The 21,298-nt window shown below is 35.3% G+C and overlaps 1 protein-coding gene across 3 annotated transcripts in view; it reads left to right on the top strand.

Moving 5' to 3' along the window:
* phtm (cytochrome P450 enzyme phantom) overlaps positions 1-21,298 on the top strand; it is a 254,564-nt gene that overhangs the window by 108,336 nt on the left and 124,930 nt on the right. For all 3 annotated transcript variants that reach the window (XM_069828289.1, XM_069828295.1, XM_069828282.1), the window contains exon 2: positions 19,910-20,256. In XM_069828289.1, the coding sequence (XP_069684390.1) occupies positions 19,920-20,256 (337 nt within the window). In that variant the 5' untranslated portion in view covers positions 19,910-19,919. The remainder of the gene's footprint in view (positions 1-19,909; positions 20,257-21,298) is intronic.

Genomic DNA, 21,298 nt, shown 5'->3' on the forward strand with positions numbered 1-21,298 from the left:
ATAATGTGTTCCTGCTATAATTGCTTTGTCATCCTCACATAGTACTTAGTTTGAGTTTTATTTGTAATAAAATTAGTAGTAGCTTTAACCACTCTGTTACGACTTTGCATATATACACAGGTTGGATGGTAGGCCTAATCTCTGCACCAGAATTTAAGAGGTGATTCTGCATGTTAAATAATATAACAATAGTTTTATTATACTTTTCCTTTGATGAAATACCGTTAAGCAGGAAAAAAAATAGTCTTTGCAGCGCTCTATTGCTGTAATGGCCCGAGAGAAATGGCTGATTGGTATACAAGCAGATAGATAATCAAGCGAGTTGGTTCAAGTGGGACTCGCATTCGGAAGATCCGTAGTTCGATTCCCAGGCCGACCAACCTGACTGTGGTTTTTCCGTGGTCTTCCACAGTTACTTAGGCAAATGTAGGGTTGGAATTTTCATTGCCACGGTCCATTTTCCTCTCCCCTCCCGTGTATAAAATGAATTTAGATTTTCATATCATATCATTCATCTTTCTCGTTTCATTCAATAGCCATATCTAAGTCAAGACGCATGTCTTCAGCCGTTTACGGGAGGGGGCGTATTCCGCAATATCTTTTCCAAGATTCATTCCTTAAGAGTACTTCCAAGGGCGCTTAGACACCCTGGAAGGGCCGTTGGAATGGGTCCTGTGCTGCTTGGTCACCTTGGCGGCATGAATTTAGAGCGAGGGAGGGTAGGAGGCCCCCATTGGGTTAGAGGATGAGGAGTCACATGCGGCCAGTGGGCTGGTACACCCTCATCCTCATACATCCCATACACTTCGGGATTCACAATAGGCCTTAGTATGACTGACGTGAAAAGGGTCGTCCTAACCCGCCCTTAGCCACTGTGACCTAACCTAACCTAGCAGATAGGCTAGATAAAAATAAACTGAAAGTTAATGTCTTGAAAATTTTTTCGCAAATTAAACCGTTTAGCCATGAATTTAAATTGAATAATAGCGAAAATTGTTGAAATAAATTTTGCAACGCAGCGCACGTCGCGTGTTACCGACTGAGGGGGAGGGGAAGGTAAGGAGTGCAGGCCGCGCTTGCTTAGAGTTATTGCAGCAGCCGTGATGTTGCCAAATGCTTCATAAAAATATAACGATTTACTCTATAAAGATGAATGTTAGAGGAAAAACAATTCGATTTTTCAAATTTCTCCTCATGATCTATTATCAGTTTCATTTTGGTGCAGAGCTTACCACCCACTCTGTGTACTAAAAACAGTCGATCACAGCGGATACCCTTATCTTAAGTTCCCATTCATCTCTTTACATGAGTTTTTATTACCTCTATGTTGAATAACAATTTAGTATTATGACATGCAAGCTTTGTGTCGCTTTGATTAAATGTTTAGAATATTCATTAGTTTCCATAGTTTCAATGTTATTTTTTTATCAAAAACTGTTTCATTTTCTGTAATACAAGTGGCTTGTGCAGTAAATGCTGCAAACTAAGTTCATTAGAAGTTCAAATTTATTTCCAATGAAGAATACCAGACATTTTGGAAGTTATTTGCTTCCATAATAATGAAACATACCTCTCTGATTGGTTTTATTTATGCTAGATACTTTCTATTGAACCTATACATCCTCAGTTCTTGAGTTTCAATGCGAAAATGCAAGTAACAATGTCAGGACGATCAGTCGGTTTTTCATGTGGGAATGAAACAGTAGCTATTTCAGGTCATTGCGGATTGTAAATGAGAGTTAAGAAAAATACAAGTTTTCCCATGCTTTCCAACAATAGACATAGCGTCTTGGTATAGCTGCTGCATATTTCGTGAACTACCTTGAAATGTAGAGGGTAGAATCATTTTATCCTGCTAAGAGATATTGCTAAAGTGATCGGGACACTATAACATTTTGTAGGTCTCTTACTTATTTTATCAGTTGGGCCTAGTAATTTTGTATTTCATGTCTATTATTGAAACCTGGTTGAGTGGAAGAGAAGGCCTCATGGTCTTAACTCTGCCAGGCAAAATAAACCTACTACTACTACTACTACTACTACTACTACTACTACTACTACTACTACTACTACTACTACTACTACGACTACGACTACGACTACGACTACGACTAGTAATAGAACTTTTTTGTCTTTCCTTAGGCACTATAATTTTTGCATTCCTCCAGACAATGCTGAAGAGTATCACACATATAAATATCTATATCACTTACTTGCAAATGGCTTTTAAGGAACCCGAAGGTTCATTTCCGCCCTCACATAAGCCCCTATCGGTCCAATCTTGAGCAAGATTAATCCAGTCTCTACCATCATATCCCACCTCTCTCAAATCCATTTTAATATTATCCTTCCATCTACGTTTGCCTCCCTCAAGGTATTTTCCCTTCAGGTCTTCCAACTAACACTCTATATGTATTTCTAGATTAACCCATACGTGCTACATGCGCTGCCATCTCAAAAGTCTGGATTTAATGTTCCTAATTCTGTTAGGTAAAGAATAAAATGCGTGTAGTTCTGCGTTGCGTAACTTTCTCCATTATCCTATATCTTCATCCCTCTTAGCCCCAAATATTTTCATAAGCATCTTATTTTCGAACATCTTTTATCTCTCTTCCTCTCTCAAAGTGAGAGTCCAAGTTTCACAACTATAAAGAACAACCGGTAGCATAACTGTTTTATAAATTCTAACTTTTAGCTTTAAATATCTACACCACACCGCCATTAAATGTATGGAAAAGACCCATACCACTTGATTAATAACTATAAAAATATTTAATTTTTAATAACAATATTGTTACCTTACGTAAGTTTTATACAGACTACTATATAGCCGTCACTCAGTAAATATTATAGAAATGAAGATCTAACTTCAAATATTCTCTACGCCTACTTATAAACCCCAAAAGTTTTCACTTTCATATCATCAATAAAGCATTAATCTGTATAATTAGGGGCAAATACTCACATCATGACATTCACTATAGTAATATTTCATTTTTAATGGTAATAATACCATCAAACATTCTTAAGTTTTGTAGATTTTAATATCCAATATACAGACAGCTGTACTCAGAAAATTACACAACAGGGAATCTGACCTGTTACACGAATATCATCGATATGTTGGCATTATGTCAGAGAATCTGAGCCATCTGAACTCTAAATATGTCAGCAATCCTGCAGGTCGTAGCCTTCGTGTGATATTGTTTATTGTAGTGTGTTTGTGTTTTGTTTTATTCTGAAAAGCCATTATTTCTCAAAACTGACGATAGATCGATTTTGGAAAATAGGAAAATGATGTAGGAAAATTGACATTTCACTGAAAACTACTTTTTTTTTTTCTGAAAAAGTTTGGATTCCAAGCTTCAAAATGAGGGGTTATTTATTAAAATCCGTTTAGCCGTTTTCTCGAAATTTCCATTACCAGTTCAATATATATATATATATATATATATATATATATATATATATATACTCACAAATGGCTTTTAAGAAACCCGGATCCACATCTGTGGAGTAACGGTTAGCGCGTCTGGCGCGAAATCAGAAGGCCCGGGTTCGAATCCCTGTCGGGGCAAGTTACCTGGATGAGTTCTTTTCCGGTGTTTTCCCTCAACCCAATTTGAGCAAATGCTGGGTAACTTTCGGTGCTGGACCCCGGACTCATTTCACCGGCATTATCACCTTCATCTCATTCAGAGGCTAAATAACCTGATGTAGGTACAGCGTCGTAAAATAACCTACTTAAAAAACCAGAGTCGGCCTCAGTAGTGTAGTCGGTATAGCGCTGGCTTTCTGTGTTCGAGGTTACGGGTTCGATCCTGGCCCAGGTCGATGGCATTTAAGTGTGTTTAAATGCGATAGGCTCATGTCAGTAGATTTACTGGCATGTGAAAGAATTCCTGCGGAACAAAATTCCGGCACACCGTTGACGCTGATATAACCTCTGCAGTTGCGAGCGTCGTTAAATAAACCATAATTTAATTTTACAGTTGTCATGGATTGAAAATCAAGACTTCCTTACATTTCAGTGGTAGAAAGTAGGATCACGTCACAAAGTGAAATACTGTAGTCTCTGCAAACCGTCACTCTCTTTCTTTTTGAGAATCATACTGGTAAAATATTCTTTATTTATATGCCCATCTTGTTTTGAAAGTTTTTTTTAAAGCTGTTGTCAATTGCTTGCGGTACTGGAAGGTGTATTCAAGCGTCTTTCTTGATCTCTTCCTAATTTCTCGCTTTTCCAACAGCTTCGTTTTTTTCTTTTCATGTTTTTCTCCTCACTTTCTATATTTTACCTGAATAAGCTGAAAACTGTCAATAGTCTGAGATGGGACTCCCGATAATGCTTCACGAAGGCGAAGGCATTGAAAGAGACAGAACAATGCTTTACCTCGTTACGGAGGAATTGTTTCTCCGTGACAGAGTGCAGGTGAGCTGAGGTACCGTACAGTATTTATGACAACTTTCAACAGGAACGTACGCACCTTTGCTTTGCCATTTCTCGGTAAATCAACTGTGTATCACAAGTCGTCTGCAGCGATTTCTGGTTGCTGTACTTGGCTCTAGAAGTATCGCGAGTTCAAATCCGGTTCAGACTGATGGTTAATTTTTAATTTGTTATTTATTGACATTGTATCCACTGGAAAGTTATCTAGCGTCTATGAAAATGATAAAGTGATATTTTGGTGAAAATTCTAAGTGCGGCTTATATCGTATAGTTCGTTTTACCGGATTAGATGTTGACACTCTGTTGTCTATTTATATTTGGTTTTTTGACAGGATGCTTTGTATGAGTCTAGATTTTTGGTTCCTTCCTGTAATTTTTTTCCGTTATTAGCTGTCTGTTTAATAGATCGAACGCCTTTGTGTAATCTAAGAAGATTGCGTGCAGCTTCCCTCTTGGGCGTTCCAGCGCCTTCGCGATATCTTCCTGTATACATTTTACTGCGTGGATTGTGAACTTCTCTTTAGTGAATCCGAATTGTTGTTCTGGAATTACGTGGGCTGTCATTTCATTAGTCTCTTGGTAAGTAGGCTTGTCAGAATTTTGAGTGTTGTACATTCCGGGGCTATCTCCCTGGGTAGTAAGAATAAAGCTTAAGTACTTTCTCAAGGTTTATACTTTTGAGTATGAGCACTTCCTGTGATTATATACTCGAAACCACTAGAACATACTCATATTCGTAAGAATAAAGACATTCTACCTAACCCGAATATTTACTCATCTCTACAGCCTTCTTGATCGTTTAAAAGTTAGTATGTACTCGTGTTACCTATCCTCTTTTACCACATTGCACCGTGATGCTCAGTTTTTTTTTATAGACTTTCACATGCTATCCGCATACTGTAGTAGTTTGTGTTTTGCTTTTTATAAATAAATAAATAAATAAGTAAATAAATAAACTAATTAATTAATTAATTAAATAAACAAATAAATAAGTAAATAAATGAATAAATAAATAAACATGAAAGAGAGAGAGAATAAGATAAGTGACGTTAATAAACAGGAAACAAGAAAATAGTACTGGGAAATCGTCATTACAGGATGTTGGATAGAGATTACAATCCATTTCTAGAATTCCAGTTATGCTAATTCTATTTTTTATTATAGAGAGTTTTATATATATATTGCAATTCAAATTTTACAAAATAAACTGTAATTGTTAATTATATTTAACAATGCAATCTAACCTTATAATTTGATAGCCGTTCATATTTTTATAGGTTATGTTTTTTTTATGAATAACAAATACGTGTTTAACCTTTTTTCACATTCATGTTTGTGAAGTGTTAAAGACTTCTGAAGTTCACGTCTTTTTCTATATTTTTTCCGTGAGGTACTACATCGTTCATAAATTCTGCCATTTTTTTTTTATTTAACTTTAAACTGAACACAAATCAACAAATATTCAGAATTGAGCCTGCTACAAACCATACTCAGAATAACATGAGAACGAACTTATAAATATGAGAATATACTAGCTTTTATTCTTATCAAGCATGAATATATATTCTGTACAAGATGGACACTTGAGTATATTCTACTATGCTTCCATGTTATGAGTATGTAATCAAAAATGAGTAGGTACTCAAATGTTTTTATTCTTATTAAGAAGAGTATATACTAAAAAAAGTCCAGTATATACTATATACTCATGTTTATTCTTACCACGGCCTGTATGAGTTGGTGCAAAAAAAAAGGAACAGCTCACTAAAAAAACTTCTGCAAAAACTGAACAAAAGAAACATGCAAATTGTGCGATATTCCTTCTATTATTATTATTATTATTATTATTATTATTATTATTATTATTATTATTATATCGTTTAGGGAAGTGCGATCCATTGTCCTCATGTAGTATGGATGTGTTGTTTTCATTACACTTAAAATGCAGCATTCTTCATGAACTTTACTTATATTCACGATTAAGCTGAAATGTAAACACAGTAGTTTTACGTAAACTGTGGAATAAGTACTAAAATTTGATCGTTCAGAATGAGTGGCGTTCATGTGTTAAGTATTGGCTCTCAATGGAGGCTGTGGCTAAATTATGAGCAGTTATGCTAAAGATAAAGATAAAGATGATGATGATGATGATGATGACGATGACAATTTGTTTTTGAGTGACATTGTCGATTAATAGAATCGATCGCGTGATGTTGCCTTGACAATACATGTTGTTCGATCTCCAGACAGGTTGAGGTGGAATTTGCAGACGTTGCAGAGAGTTTTTCTTGGGACACCTATCATTCCACCAACACAATTAACCTCCCCCTCATTTCATCTGTCATCTAAAGTAGTTAAAATAGGCAGGGACGAAGTCTGAGGGCTTGAATTGGTTTCCGATGGTGATACAGGAAGGGTCGGGGGCTCCAAGCTTATCAGATACTCGTCTTAGGATGGGATCTGCCAGAGCTGAGGCAGGATGGCCCGCAGACAGCATGGGATTCACGATTTCCCCCAGTCCGCCTGTCGCACTTGACGGTCCGGTTTCGATTCCCGGGCAGATTGAGACGGAATTTTTGGTGGACAAAGCACAGTGAACTAATGTAAGCCTCAGTGCAAGGATTCATCCCGGGTCCATGCCAAGCGAAAGCATAGATACCCAGGATACCTTACTCTGATAGGACCATGCAAGCAAACTTTTGAATGCCGTGAGGTTCCTTTTATCTGCAAGAACGAAAACATGGTAGATATTACGACAGTAAGTTTATTTTGTGGTTCGAATCAAGTCTCGATCTTCAATTATCGCGCCACTGAATTCCTCATAGAAATAAACATAAACGCTTCCAGCTATTAACACTTAAGTACTCGCGAACTATTTTGTGACATTAGTACTCGCGTGGGGTCAAAGTGAACCCCAAGTAAAAATACGAATTAAAATATCAAATTCAGAGTTCCACGTAAACTTTCTAGCTCATATGGATCATTACTTGCCAAAATGTTCTTAAGTAATAATTTGCATGTATATAGGACACCACATAAGTAACACTGTAATACTTGTGGACTGATTTGTAACATTAGCAGTCGCGTGGGGGTTAAAGTGATCCCCAATTAAAAACACGAATTAAAATATGAAATATCCTGGTTCTTAAATCTTCTAGCTCATATGCATCATTACTTGCCTTAACCTTCTAGACTAAAAGATAACACTATACTACTTGTAGACTAATTTATGACATTAGTAGTCGCGTGGGGGTCAGCAGAACTTCCATCCTAGAACACTTAAATTAACGCAACAAATGACAATGATAAACTGGAAGTTATCATGTAGTCGTATTGCCGACACCCTTTCAGGAAGGACAATGTAGCAACAGCGTAAAAATAATACAAACCAACATATAACACTGGGGGTCAACATGATCCCCACTCGACTACTTAAATGTTAAGTTCCTAAGTTTATTAGGCATAGGCCTGCGTTAGTAGAATTACGTTTACAGGTTTTTATTATGATTGGTTGCAATTAATTGCGTGGTTTCTAGCCTGCATGTCATCGTTATTATTATTATTATTATTATTATTATTATTGGTATTTGTATTATTTTTATCATTTTTATATTATATGATTAAGAGAATGGCCGAATCCTAGCGCTACATCCATCCGACAGAACTTTTCGGTGAAGCTCAGCTAGGGTCATTCCCAACTAATATCAGCTGATTACGCTAAGATTCGCTGAGTATCCGGGTTTCGAGCCACTGATCTATACATTAGTCCCCTCCATGTGTCGGCAGCCGGCGATCGGGGAATGCTGTAGAATGGAGATAGAACGGAATGATGACGATGTCCAACGTAGGAAAACGGACAGGCTGATGGTCTAAATCAGGCATGCCAGAAAACAGACTCTAATGGCCGGTTTCACCAAGCTTCTTTAAATCAGCACAAACGACTTGTCAACAAATGGATCGTTTAATTTTAACGGGACCTTTAAAAGTTGACTGTTTCACCAAGCCTCGTATCTTTAAAATTAACAGGCGTTTACTAACGAGGGGATTTTGTACTTGTATCTTGCATGTTTTGTTTTTCATACGACCATGGCTTCGAAATCGCGAATTTCATTGGTTACATATGATCATGGCTGACTTTGTTTGGCATGAGGAAACAATCATAGGCAAACGGGTAAGAGGCAGTAATTTTAAGAACATCTTCCTAAATGCAGTATGTTGTCATACCGCAATTAAAAAAAAAAAAGACAGCTGCTTCTAAATGTAAATAATAGGAATGTAGAGCAGTTAAATTGTAACTTCTAAAGGAAATCTAAGAAAATTTAGCGGACTATAAGGTCGACAGCTTCAAAATTGATGCCACACTTAATTATATACAAAGCATTCTAAGCAGTTATATTAGGCCTAAATTTAGGACGGGAAATCGCTTCTACCATAAATTGCATACTACTTTTCCACTGTATTTCATATAAATTTATTAGTACCCTGTAACAATTTTGCCATGCTTGTGTGGCAGGATTCAGGAGAGGTGTCATTAAATTGGATTTTAAGGGGTATCCATTGTCTCCTAAAAGAAAATCTCTTTGCACCCTTTTCATTTAAAAGGCATCCTCCTTTGGAATGTTGTGCTATCCGTCTAGACCGTAACATTATCTTAAACCGAGAAGAATCTGTTGGAGAGGCGTTAAGTGGGTGATTCCTATCTGTCGTATTCTAACCTATACAGTAGACCGGTATTCAGTTTCTTCTAGAATCATTCTTACTACTTATTTCCTTAATGTGTAGCTTTCGTGGAATTCTTTATCACAATCTTCAAAATGATTATTCCGAGTGTTATTACAACATATAAGTTCGTCGTTATGTTGAAGTTCTAAATAAAGAACTTCATCATCGAATAATTACGTCCGCCATGTTGTTGACTTCTTAACGCATTGTTACTGTTTTAACGCGACGAATAGGTCCTAATAAATTAACGATGAATTTAAAGATGCGTTAGCAATAATGATACTTGGTGAAACACAAAAACTGACTAACGTGTCATTAAATTATTTAACGAGACGTTATAATGATAACGAAGGTTGGTGAAACCGGCCATAAATGTGCAGTTATGTGCGCGGATCGCCGGTCTGTGCAGACTGCATTATACAAGCGTTGCTCTTATCAGTTCTTAGCTCGAGGGGTGTACAATAATCTATTCTGCGCTTCTAGGGTTGAATTAAATAGGCATTTGGACATTATAAACACACTTAGCAGAAGGAAAAAAAACATAGTTATTATCAGTATCTATATTTGACAATATTGTAATACAAGAAACTTTAGGCTTGCTCACTTATATTTCACAAAGTAGTGGTTTGTAAAGCATAATTTATTAATATGATTTTTATACAGTATTTGAAGAAGAAAAACTATTACAGTAATTTCGAAACAACAAAAAATGAACAAGTAGGCCTATTTCATTTTACGTAGTGTATTAATTATTTTAAAGTAATAGAACCTACACTTTCATTGTTCGTTAAGCATTATTATTTATTGGGACCATTGGTACACAAATGTTGAAGAAAATATTATATTCCCAATTAATTACATGCAGTAGGACATTGTGAAGTTTTTACACTAAAATCATTTCCTTGCTGTATGTCAATATAATTTAACATTAATATTAATAAATTATATAAATTAAGCTTAGAATTTAAATTCACATATAGTTTATTTGGAAAACGTTGAGAGCAAGTATCGACAAGTTGAGAGCGTTACTGAAAGAAATTAAAAGTGTAATTCACAAGCTGTGAAGTGACGACATTCTCTTTATGTCAGGTTTAATTAGTGTAAGTATATTAACATAATATAGTGACGTGAGATGGAAAATTTGTCATTATATATTTTTCCAGAAAAGTTTTCCGCCTTGCAAATAATTTCTTTTTCGCTCCTTACAACCTCAAGAGCCTCACATGTATTCCTCACTATATTCTCATCACTTACCAGCTTATGAAATAACAGTCGTAAGTCGTCTAACCTTTGATGGCTGTGTTAATACAGACTCCAAAAGAACGCCATTGTCAAGTTCGTTTTGCCGTGAGAGTACTGATTAAGAAATAAGCGCTGGCAATATCATATTTTGAGAACTTTACTAATCTGATATAAACTGTCACAACACTATTACCTCGACATGAGCTGATGAATGCCTTTAATATTTTTAAATAATTATTGTTGCTGAGGATAACATTATAACAATTATGTTATATGATTCGTAATTTCTCTTCTTCGTTATCTGTAAACTCCTCACTTTATTTATCATAACTTATTCACAGACAGCCAAATCAGCACCCATACTGATCTGTGTTACTGAAACAAAAGCTGATATGCTACTGCAGGTGCTGTATAGCCCTGTCGCGTTCCCGCGCAGGGTTTTGGCATGCCTGGTCGAAATAATGCAGCCACTGTGGCAGCTTCAGCATGTCAGCGTTAGGTTTATATTTAAGTTTACATTACAAATAGAGTCTAAAGATGAACACTCTCAGTTCAGATCTGTCTTTTCTAAACTCTTTGTAATATAATTAGTATGGTAAGCAGTGTGGAAATATCTACTAGGAATGAGTAAGAACATGTTGATTCTAAATAGCACTGATCTACGTGTAACGATATCCACCAAGTTATCTACGCGAAGTGCACAATTTAAAATGTGATCATTCGGTAAGAGCCAATGACTGTGTGTCGAGAGAGACAGACATGTTTGGATGATGTAATGGAGAATAAAAAAGAAAATTGGAAATAAGAGACTGGAGAATGAAAGTAAAGAACAGAGTAGAATGGCAAAAATTTTTCAGAAAGACAAAGGCTATAGCCTGTCCTCGCCTGCTGGCGACACACGCACGGTGAGGGCTGGCCTAGGAACGAGGGGTAGGGTGGGGGGCTGCCTGCTCGAAACATGGGTACACAGCGCATCTTAGTGTAGTCAGCCGGTGTGGGTTTGAGAATGCGCGTAAACTACATTTCATACAAGTTGAGAGGATGCGAAGGCATTTCTTTCTCCTTCTACTTGCCGAGTCCGTCAGTGACAGACCGGTAGCTATTACCTCTTATACCTGCACCTCCAAGCTGTACACACTAGAAAATAAAATATTAAATAAAGTACTTAAGTGAATATAAAATAGAGTGACACAGATGTTTGACAATTACATGTTAGAGTATATTTTTGTGTATTTCTTACAATATTTTCAACTAATAATTAATTACATTTAGGAATGTCAGTTTGTATTATGAAGTCAGGGGGAGCGACACAGTGCAGATTGTCCCATTGTGTATGCTGTAGAGTAGCAACTAGTGGTGAAGAAAACATTTATCTTCTGCTGTCAGTAGCTTTTTAATGTGCCAGTTAATATAAACAGCAAAAAAAAAAAAAAAAAAAAAAGCAATATAAACGCTTAGTATGGACTTTCGAAATATAGAGTACTGGTAAACACTTTCAGAAATAAAATTTGTCACTATGCAGAAAGTCAATTAATCGAACGTTTGTGAAATGGACAGTAGCATCTACCCCTTCACTGATGGTAGGGAGTGGAGTAGAGGGGCAACCAAATTGAAATGGAGTTTAACTTGAGGATTAACGCAATAGATTGCTATCACCAATTCCATAGACACTAAATAAACTAGTAGTTGATATAGCGTCGTTAAATAACGAAATAATATGTCCCGAGCCTGTTGCGATTGCAACTATATATAAATCTTTAATCGCCTTGTATCGAGTTATTGGGTTATTTTACGACGCTGTATCAAGATCTCAGGTTACTTAGCGTCAGAATGAAATGAAAGTGATAATGCCGGTGAAATGAGTCCAGGGTCCCCACCGAAAGTTACCCAGCATTTGCTCGTATTGGGTTGAGGGAAAACCCCGGAAAAAACCTCAACCAGGTAACTTGCCCCGACCAGGATTCGAACCCGGGTCACCTGGTTTCGCGGCCAGACGCGCTGACCGTTACTCCACAGGTGTGGACTATACCGATCATGAAAACGAGAAGGGAAAATGTTTTTTCTTCCTGGAATTTCCAATATGGAATATCCTCTTCGTCGAAAGGGAATTCCCCTTTCTTCAGAAGGCGATATCCTTGACCTAATTCAAGGTGTGGCGCAATATATTCTGTGGGGAATTTACGACATGAAAGTAATAAATTGTATAGAGGAAAATTTGGGGCCAAGTAAAACCGATATCAATTTGGGCGTTAAGAATACAAGGTTCCCGCATTGCCACAAATAACTAGCTTGGAAAACCCATGATTTAAGATAATATGTAATACAATTCTAGGCGACACAGGTTCGATTGCCGATACGGAAGTAAACATTTGCCGTCTTTACATAGAGTCTGAGAGATTTGTACTACCTTATATTGCATTACAGTCACCACATTAAATTACCCTCAGTTTTCAAAGAAAATCGAGGACAAAATGATAAATATTTTCACCTGTCCTCGGACTCCCGGACACGATGTAAAATCGTGTAACATCCAGGATAAACGAGGACGTAAGGTAGCCCTAGTTTATTATCATAAAAAGCGTGAGGATACAAGGGATGAAAGAATCCAATCCTAGAAAGATGATAATGGCTACAACCTATAGTCTAATAATCTCCTTCCACACACAAGTCTAGCATAATGCTGTCCACCCATCACTTTCGTGCCAAGTGATGGAAATAAGGAAATTCTATTTTCTTTACTCACATTATTTCATAACATAGCATCATCATCATCATCATTATCATCATCAACAACAATCTCGTCATCTTATAACATCAGGGATTTGGTTTGTCGGTCTGTTCCGTCCTCAGTCATTTGAAGATAGACTAATGAACGAACGTCACATATTAACAAGTATCAGTACTCTCTAGTCATAGTGGCGATATTCAAAAAGTTTAACAACCAGTTCTCTCATGCGTACCTAGTTAAACATTTGCGGTATAAGTCCATGGTAATTGCAAATATTACTTATAATTAATTTAACAACTGGTTCGTCCGAACCGGCCGAATATCACCACTGGGTACTTCTAAGTCAAATGTTTGGACGTCCCTCACCAGATGCGTTGAGCAGTTTGTGGATAGTATTAACCACTAATTGCATCATTGTCACGTGCAACGTGCGTGTTACCCTTGATCACGTATAACAGATTGATCACCCTAATGCACTTTCAAGACAAATTTTATCAATTCCACTATACTACCATCTAGCGACTGCAAAAGAAGTCACGTTATAACTCTGATAGGATTGCATGAAGTAAAGCTTGCAACTGCACTTTCATCTAGCTGTCGTTAGCAAAGAAATTATTTTCGACAGTGGAGATCCTAGTGGTTGTTCTCTTTTATATGTTACCGTTTTATAACATGAGAATGGCCAATCTGATACGTATGTGATCAGGGGTGTTACATACTATTATAGTTCCCCGCGCTTTTATTTCTTTACTGCACGCTGGTACCAGTCAGTATAATCACAATACCTGTACTGACATAGTATTTTAATGTTCGCGGTCTAGCTCAGTTCATGCTATATATTATGTCGTTACTCGATTTGTAGACAGTTGGAGTGTAGTTGTTGCTGTTTAAAATGCCGAAAATAAACAGTCATTGGCCAATGAAAATCCAGTACAGTGATACAATTAATACAATAAAATGAACAACTATGATACAAATTAATATAATAATAATAATAATAATAATAATAATAATAATAATAATAATAATAATAATAATAATAATAATAATAATAATTAGTTTGACACATTTTTTTACTTGTATTCTATCCAAAATTAAATATATACTGTAAAAGTTTCACGAATGCAAGTTAGATATACACCTATGTAACCAGATACACTCTAAATTACTGTATATTTTGATGTAATCTGGTTGTCAAATACAATTTATTGATGTTAACCTAGATATAATAATTAGGAATATCGGAGTTACTTTGCGTTTAGCTTTCTTTTAAATACTGAACTATGACTTGGCAACATTGAAACTCCTATACAATTGAACAAGTTTGTGAAAATCGAGATAATGGTAGAACTGGCATTACTCGGTAAATGCGTTACCTAAATGACCGCCCCTTTCGACTATAGATGCTATTCAGGGTCGGAGACTATCTGCAAGGTTTATTGACTAACAACAGATTCTCATTTGACATTTTGTGAGTTGTGAACAGCACGTAAGGAAGTGCTTTTCGTGTACCTAGTCAAAAACTTGGACTTCAGTCTCTTCAAACCAAAGTTTCAATCTTCGTATCTATGAGGAATAATGTAAGTATAGTAAAAGGAACTTTACTTAATTTGAATATATGTTTTCTGTATTCACGAAGTGTAGGAATGATGAAAAGGAGTAGTTTCTGCTTTGTGTCTGTTCAGTTCAGTAAATATTGATTAACGCCCCTTATAATGTCTCGATAAAGCGTCGTATATGCAGTTTCACTTAGATAATTATTATAATACATTATATACATTTGTACAATGTATTACGGCCAATGACTCTAGTCAAGTGCCACTGCATTGAATTAAAAAAAAAAACATTTGTACAACTAGTTTATTATAACCTGTATCACAAACGTAATGATCAGGGAACGGATTTATATGGACTAAAAATATATGAAATATGTAAATATATATGTAGTTATTTTTACCAAAATATGGAATTAAATATGGATTTTTACCAAAATATGGAATTAAATATGGACTTAAAATTATAAAAAAATGACTATGTACGTTAAATATTGGTACATTTTAATCAAACTAAACAAAAAATATAATGGACGTACCTTATCTTCCAATGTAGTTTCAACAAAACACAATTTTTATTGTCTGTTACCATAACAATAGGTTACAAACATTTCTTTCAAGTGCTGAAAAGTGAATCTTCTTCTATTGTCTCTGAGGATAGATTTATACTGACTAAAAGAGCGTTCGACGTCACAAGAAGTAACTGGTACATAATTCAATTTCACAATGTCTGCTGGGGATAAGTCCAAGTTAATCTTCACTGTTGATTCACCACTCATCACAGCAACAACCTTTTGTAGTTCTTCATATCCAGGGTTTTTTGAAAGTACAGTGTCCACCTTAGCTCTTACTGCATCTGCAACTTTACCTCTACCACGATTCAGTTGTTCCACAGTACTATTTATAATTTCAAAACTTTCAGATAGTGAAAGGTGCCTATTTTGGAGACTTTTGAGCGTTTTTATGATGCATGAAAATGTATGCTGAATGTGAGCTAAGTCATTCTTCACACTTATGTCACAGGTAACTGTTTTCGCAGTATCAATTGAGACTGCATCTTCAGAGTCCAATGCAAGGAGAACATTGTTAATAGAGTCTATATGTTCGGCATAATATTCAACTGCTTCTAGCCATGTACCCCATCTAGTTAAAATTGGCTTTGGTGGCAATGGAATTTCAGGGTACATTTCTTTCAACACGTTAACTCTACTGGGAGCTTTGAGAAATACTTTTTTCACTGATGAAATCAACAAATCTACTTTAGGGAAATTGTCTCTGACCACTTCTGCCACACGATGAAATGCATGCGCCACACAAGTAAAATGAGTCAATTTAGGATATACAACAGATAATGCTTGTCCAGCTTTGACCATATAAGGGGCAGCATCGCTAATAAAGAATAACACATTATCGTACATAATACCCTTTGGCCACAGGATACCCATAGCTTCGTTGAACAGTTTAACTATAGTTTTGTTATTGCACTTTTCTAGAACATCACAATGTAAAAGAATTCGTTCAGAATATTGTTCACTTAACAAACCGATAACTACATTACCAACAAGTCTACCTTCTTTGTCGGGAGTCTCATCAATGGAAACCCAAATTGAACTATCTTTAATTTCATCTCTTATCTTCTGTATTGTCTCATCGTAGATGGATGGAGCATACGTCTTCCTAAGTGTTGACTCATCCGGGATTGTATGTTGAGTATATTTTTCAAGGAATTCCCTGAAGACCTTATTCTTTAGTTTGTAGAGAGGAATATCAGCAGAGATGAGAGAACGGCACAGGTCGATGTTAAACTCAGATCTTACATTCGATGTTGTTGGTTGTGTTAAAAACAATTGTCTCTGCTTGGAATTTAGTTGTTTGTTGGCCTGATGTTTACTAGTTGTAATGTGTTGTTGCACCAGGAACTTTTGTGTAGATGATACTGCACACTGACACAAATTACAAAATAATATTTTATTGTCAGTTGATAAACCATCTTCTTTAAATTCTGAAATGTAACTTGTTAGTTTTGATTTTAAATTGACTGAATGACGTACTTTTGGCATATTTACCGTCTTTATAGTATGATTTACAAAACTGAACCTATGTGTACTCTGACTGGCATTTAACTGTTGAGCTGCACAACTGAAGTCTGTTAAAAATTTTAAATTAAATTAATACAGTTTTGTAACTTACTTTCCCATTGTTGATAGGACTGCTAATTTTCAAATAACTCTGATGTTAAAGGGATTACTGAACATGTGTTTAAATCTCTATTGTTGAAATGTATTTTTAAAAGTTAATGGAATTTTGTTTTGTTTTATTGTTAAACCTAATATAATATGGACTGTTTTATATGAAATATGGAAAATATATGGAAATTAACGAAAATATGTACTAAACTCTAAAATATGGAAAAATATGGAAAATAAAAGTAGGATTTTTCAACCCTACACATTGTGAAACATAAAGATAATGCAAAATATAAATTATATTAGCTTTATAAGTAAATATGTATTTACATATAAATCCTTTCCCTGGTAATGATAAAACTGAATGGGAATATATAAAGATAATTACACAGTAAGCATCGGCGAGACCATCTTCCCGCAGTAGAGTTGCAGGTTACATACATTACCAATGTTATGTACACATATTTTAATTAAATTTTCAACGTTTTCTTGTCATTGACATGTTGTCAACCTTTACATTCTAAAGGGAAAGCATGTGTCTTGGACCTCTATTGCGGGAAGATAGTCTTGTCGATGCTTAGTACATACTGTACCTAATTATCTTCATAAAAGTTTCATTAGTGTGATCATCAGTGTTGTAATGTGTGTATGTATGTATGTATGTATGTATGTATGTATGTATGTATGTATGTATGTATGTATGTATGTATGTATGTATGTATGTATGTATGTATGTATGCATGCATGTATGCATGCATGCATGCATGCATGCATGCATGTATGTATGTATGTATGTATGTATGTATGTGTGTATGTATGTGTGTATGTATGTGTGTATGTATGTGTATGTATGTATGTATGTGTGTATGTATGTATGTGTGTATGTATGTATGTGTGTATGTGTGTATGTATGTATGTATGTATGTATGTATGTATGTATGTATGTATGTATGTATGTATGTATGTATGTAGGCCTATACGACGGGCCAGTTCAAAAAGGAAACAACTCAAAATTTAAGGATTTGAGAAAACTGAATTGTAAAGCTTGATGTTTTCTGAAAAATGTAATCAACACCGTATTATTTGAAACTTATAGTATATACTGTATAAAGTTGCTTTGGGTGGCCTTCTGTGCCCGAGGTTGCGGGTTCGATCCCGACCCAGGTCGATGGCATTTAAGTATGCTTAAATGCGACAGGCGCATGTCACTAGATTTAGTGGCATGTAAAAGAACTCCTGCAGGATCAAATTCCGGCACACCGTCGACGCTGATATAGCCTCGGCAGTTGCGAGCGTCGTTAAATAAAACGTAATTTTTTTTTACTGTATAAAGCATTATTAACCCTTTGAGTGCCAATCACAATTACATCGTGATTTTATAATTTTGCTAGAAGTGCCGGTCACGATCTAATCGTGATATACCGTGGTAAGAATAAACATGAGTATATAGTATATACTGGACTTTTTTTAGTTTATACTCTTGTTATTAAGAATAAAAACATTTGAGTACCTACTCATTTTTGATTACATACTCCTAACATGGAACCATAGTAGAATATACTCAGGTGTCCATCTTTTACAGAATATATACTCATGCTTGATAAGAATAAACGCTAGTAGGCTATATTCTCATATTTATAAGTTCGTTCACATGTTATTCTGAGTATGCTTTGTAGCAGGCTCTGTTCTGAATATTTGTTGATTTGTGTTCAGTTTAAAGTTAAATAGAAAATAAATGGCAGAATTTATGAACGATGTAGTACCTCATGGAAATATTTAGAAAAAGACGTGAACTTCAGACGCCTTTAACGCTTCACAAACGTGAATGTGAAAAAGGTTAAACACGTATTTGTTATTCATAAAAAACATGACCTATAAAAATATGAATGGCTATCAGATTATAAGGTTGGATTGTATTGTTAAATATTATTAACAATTACAGTATATTTTGTAAAATTTGAATTGCAAAATGCAATTACTTGTAACTTTAAATTATATATATATATATATATATATATATATATATATATATATATATATAAAACTCTCTATAATAAAAAATAGAATTAGCATAACTGGAATTCTAGAAATGGATTATAATCTCTATCCAACATCCCGTAATGACGATTTCCCAGTACTATTTTCTTGTTTCCTGTTTATTAACGTCACTTATCTGATTCACTCTCTCTTTCATGTTTATTTATTTATTAATTAATTAATTTATTTATTTATTTGTTTATTTAATTAATTTATTTTATTGTTTAATTCATTAATTAATTTGTTTAATTATTTATTTACTTATTTATTTATTTATTTATTCAGTTATTTATTTATTTATTTGTTTATTTATTTAGTTATTTATTTATAAAAAGCAAAACACAAACCACTACAGCATGCGGATAGAATGTGAAAATCTATAAAAAAAAAATTGAGCATCACGGTGCAATGTGGTCAAAGAGGCTAGGTAACACGAGTACATACTAACTTTTAAACGATCAAGAAAGCTGTAGAGATGAGTATATATTCTCGTTAGGTAGAATGTCTTTATTCTTACGAATATGAGTATGTTCTAGTGGTTACGAGTATATAATCACAGGAAGTGCTCATACTCATAAGTATAAACCTTGAGAAAGTACTTAAGCTTTATTCTTACTACCCATAGTCTTCATTTTGCTGTTATTGTCCAGACGGCAAAGACCACTGTTGTGTTGTGCTAAGAGCATAGAGGAAAGTTCAGTGGAGCGGTTCACTTGTGTAAATTCACTAGGTATTTTTCACATAATACTGCACAAAGGGGGTCGGCACTGAAACCTTAAACTTTGAGTTGTTTCCCTTTTGAACTGGGCCCTCGATACAGTGTATGTGTGTATTATGATTATGAACATTTTGTTATGCGAGTGAAGTAATTATGCTTGTTCATTTATTTAAACTGAGTGAATGAAGCTGTGTGATGGTTGTGGTTCTCTACGTAACGTTGGCTGTCCTCGACTGGAAAAGTTTGACGTTTCCTTATTATTATTTGCTACAGGTCTGGCATTATGGAAGAGGTGTTATCTGCCTTGGGCACGGCATTTCTACTTCTTATCGCTTCTGTGTTCTTCATCTTTTGGATTCGGCAAGACTGTAGACAATGTGTTCCGCCAGGTCCTTCTGGACTGCCCGTGGTTGGTTTCTTACCATGGATCAATCCAGTGGCACCTTATCTAACCCTTACTCAACTAGCCAAGAATTACGGTGGCATCTACAGCCTCCAGATGGGTCAAGTTTTCACCGTTGTGCTGTCGGACCACAGACTCATCAGACAGGCCCTCGCGAAAGACGCCCTCACAGGTCGCGCTCCGCTCTATCTCACTCATGGCATCATGCAGGGACACGGTAAGTGAAACTTATCCCGAGTACTAGGAATTATATTTGTTATCTCTTTGAAACTTCCAAACTTCCAACAGGCATGCACGCATGTTACGCACGACCTTACTCTAAGGTTACCAGTCGTTCCCGTTTCCCAGGCACAGTCCCCGAAGTTTGCTTTTTTGTCTCGAGACAAAATTCGTCCCTAGAATGTCCCCCGATTTAATAATTTGTACTGATATATCCCCATATTTTCAGTGTCAATATATTATCATAATATCAAAGTTAGTAGGTAAACTGAACTTCATTAAAGAACAGAACATTATTCCATCATCAAGTAAGCAACGTTTGGCATCTTTGAAAGCAGTGGTTCTTATTCCACAACTTAATTGTCAATCTCTCATGTGAATTATATGAAAATGCTGTTAAATATCTCGGTGTCTGGACTATTCATTTACAAGATATGTATGGAATGTATATTGCTAAGATATCCTCTAGAAAAAGGTAAATTTATTTATCTAACTAGCTAGCTAGTGAGTACAAATTAAATTTATAAAACAAAAATGTTTCTAGCCACTACCGTAAGAGCCAGGCTCGTGTACGGTGTGGTCTTAGTCAATAATATGACATAAAATTTACAAGGACAGTTTACTAAATATAGTAAGTAACTTAATTCAAACCAATAAATACAACAGAAGAGCAAGAATAAAGAAGAAATAGAAAAAGAGAGAAAAATACAAATTTAATATAAATTGACAATCCGACAGAAGCCAGTGATATTCAATAAAAACATGAATATAGTCTACAGAAACAAAAGGTAAAAAAAATACATTTGTTAATATTATATATCATGGATAATTTTACAAATTTCTTTTTTAAAAGCTTCAATTTTAAAATACCGGCATTTCAAATTTGGAAAATGGTTCGTAATTTTATTATAAAGTCTTGGGCCGAAACTAGCACCATGTTTAAGAGCTGCACTTGTATGACATTTAGGTTCAATTAATGGGAAAATAGACTTTTGTTTTCGAGTACGATATACATGTCGATTAGATTTATGTTTTATTTG

This window comes from Periplaneta americana, chromosome 1 (assembly GCF_040183065.1).
Source record: "Periplaneta americana isolate PAMFEO1 chromosome 1, P.americana_PAMFEO1_priV1, whole genome shotgun sequence".
Lineage (NCBI taxonomy): Eukaryota > Metazoa > Arthropoda > Insecta > Blattodea > Blattidae > Periplaneta > Periplaneta americana.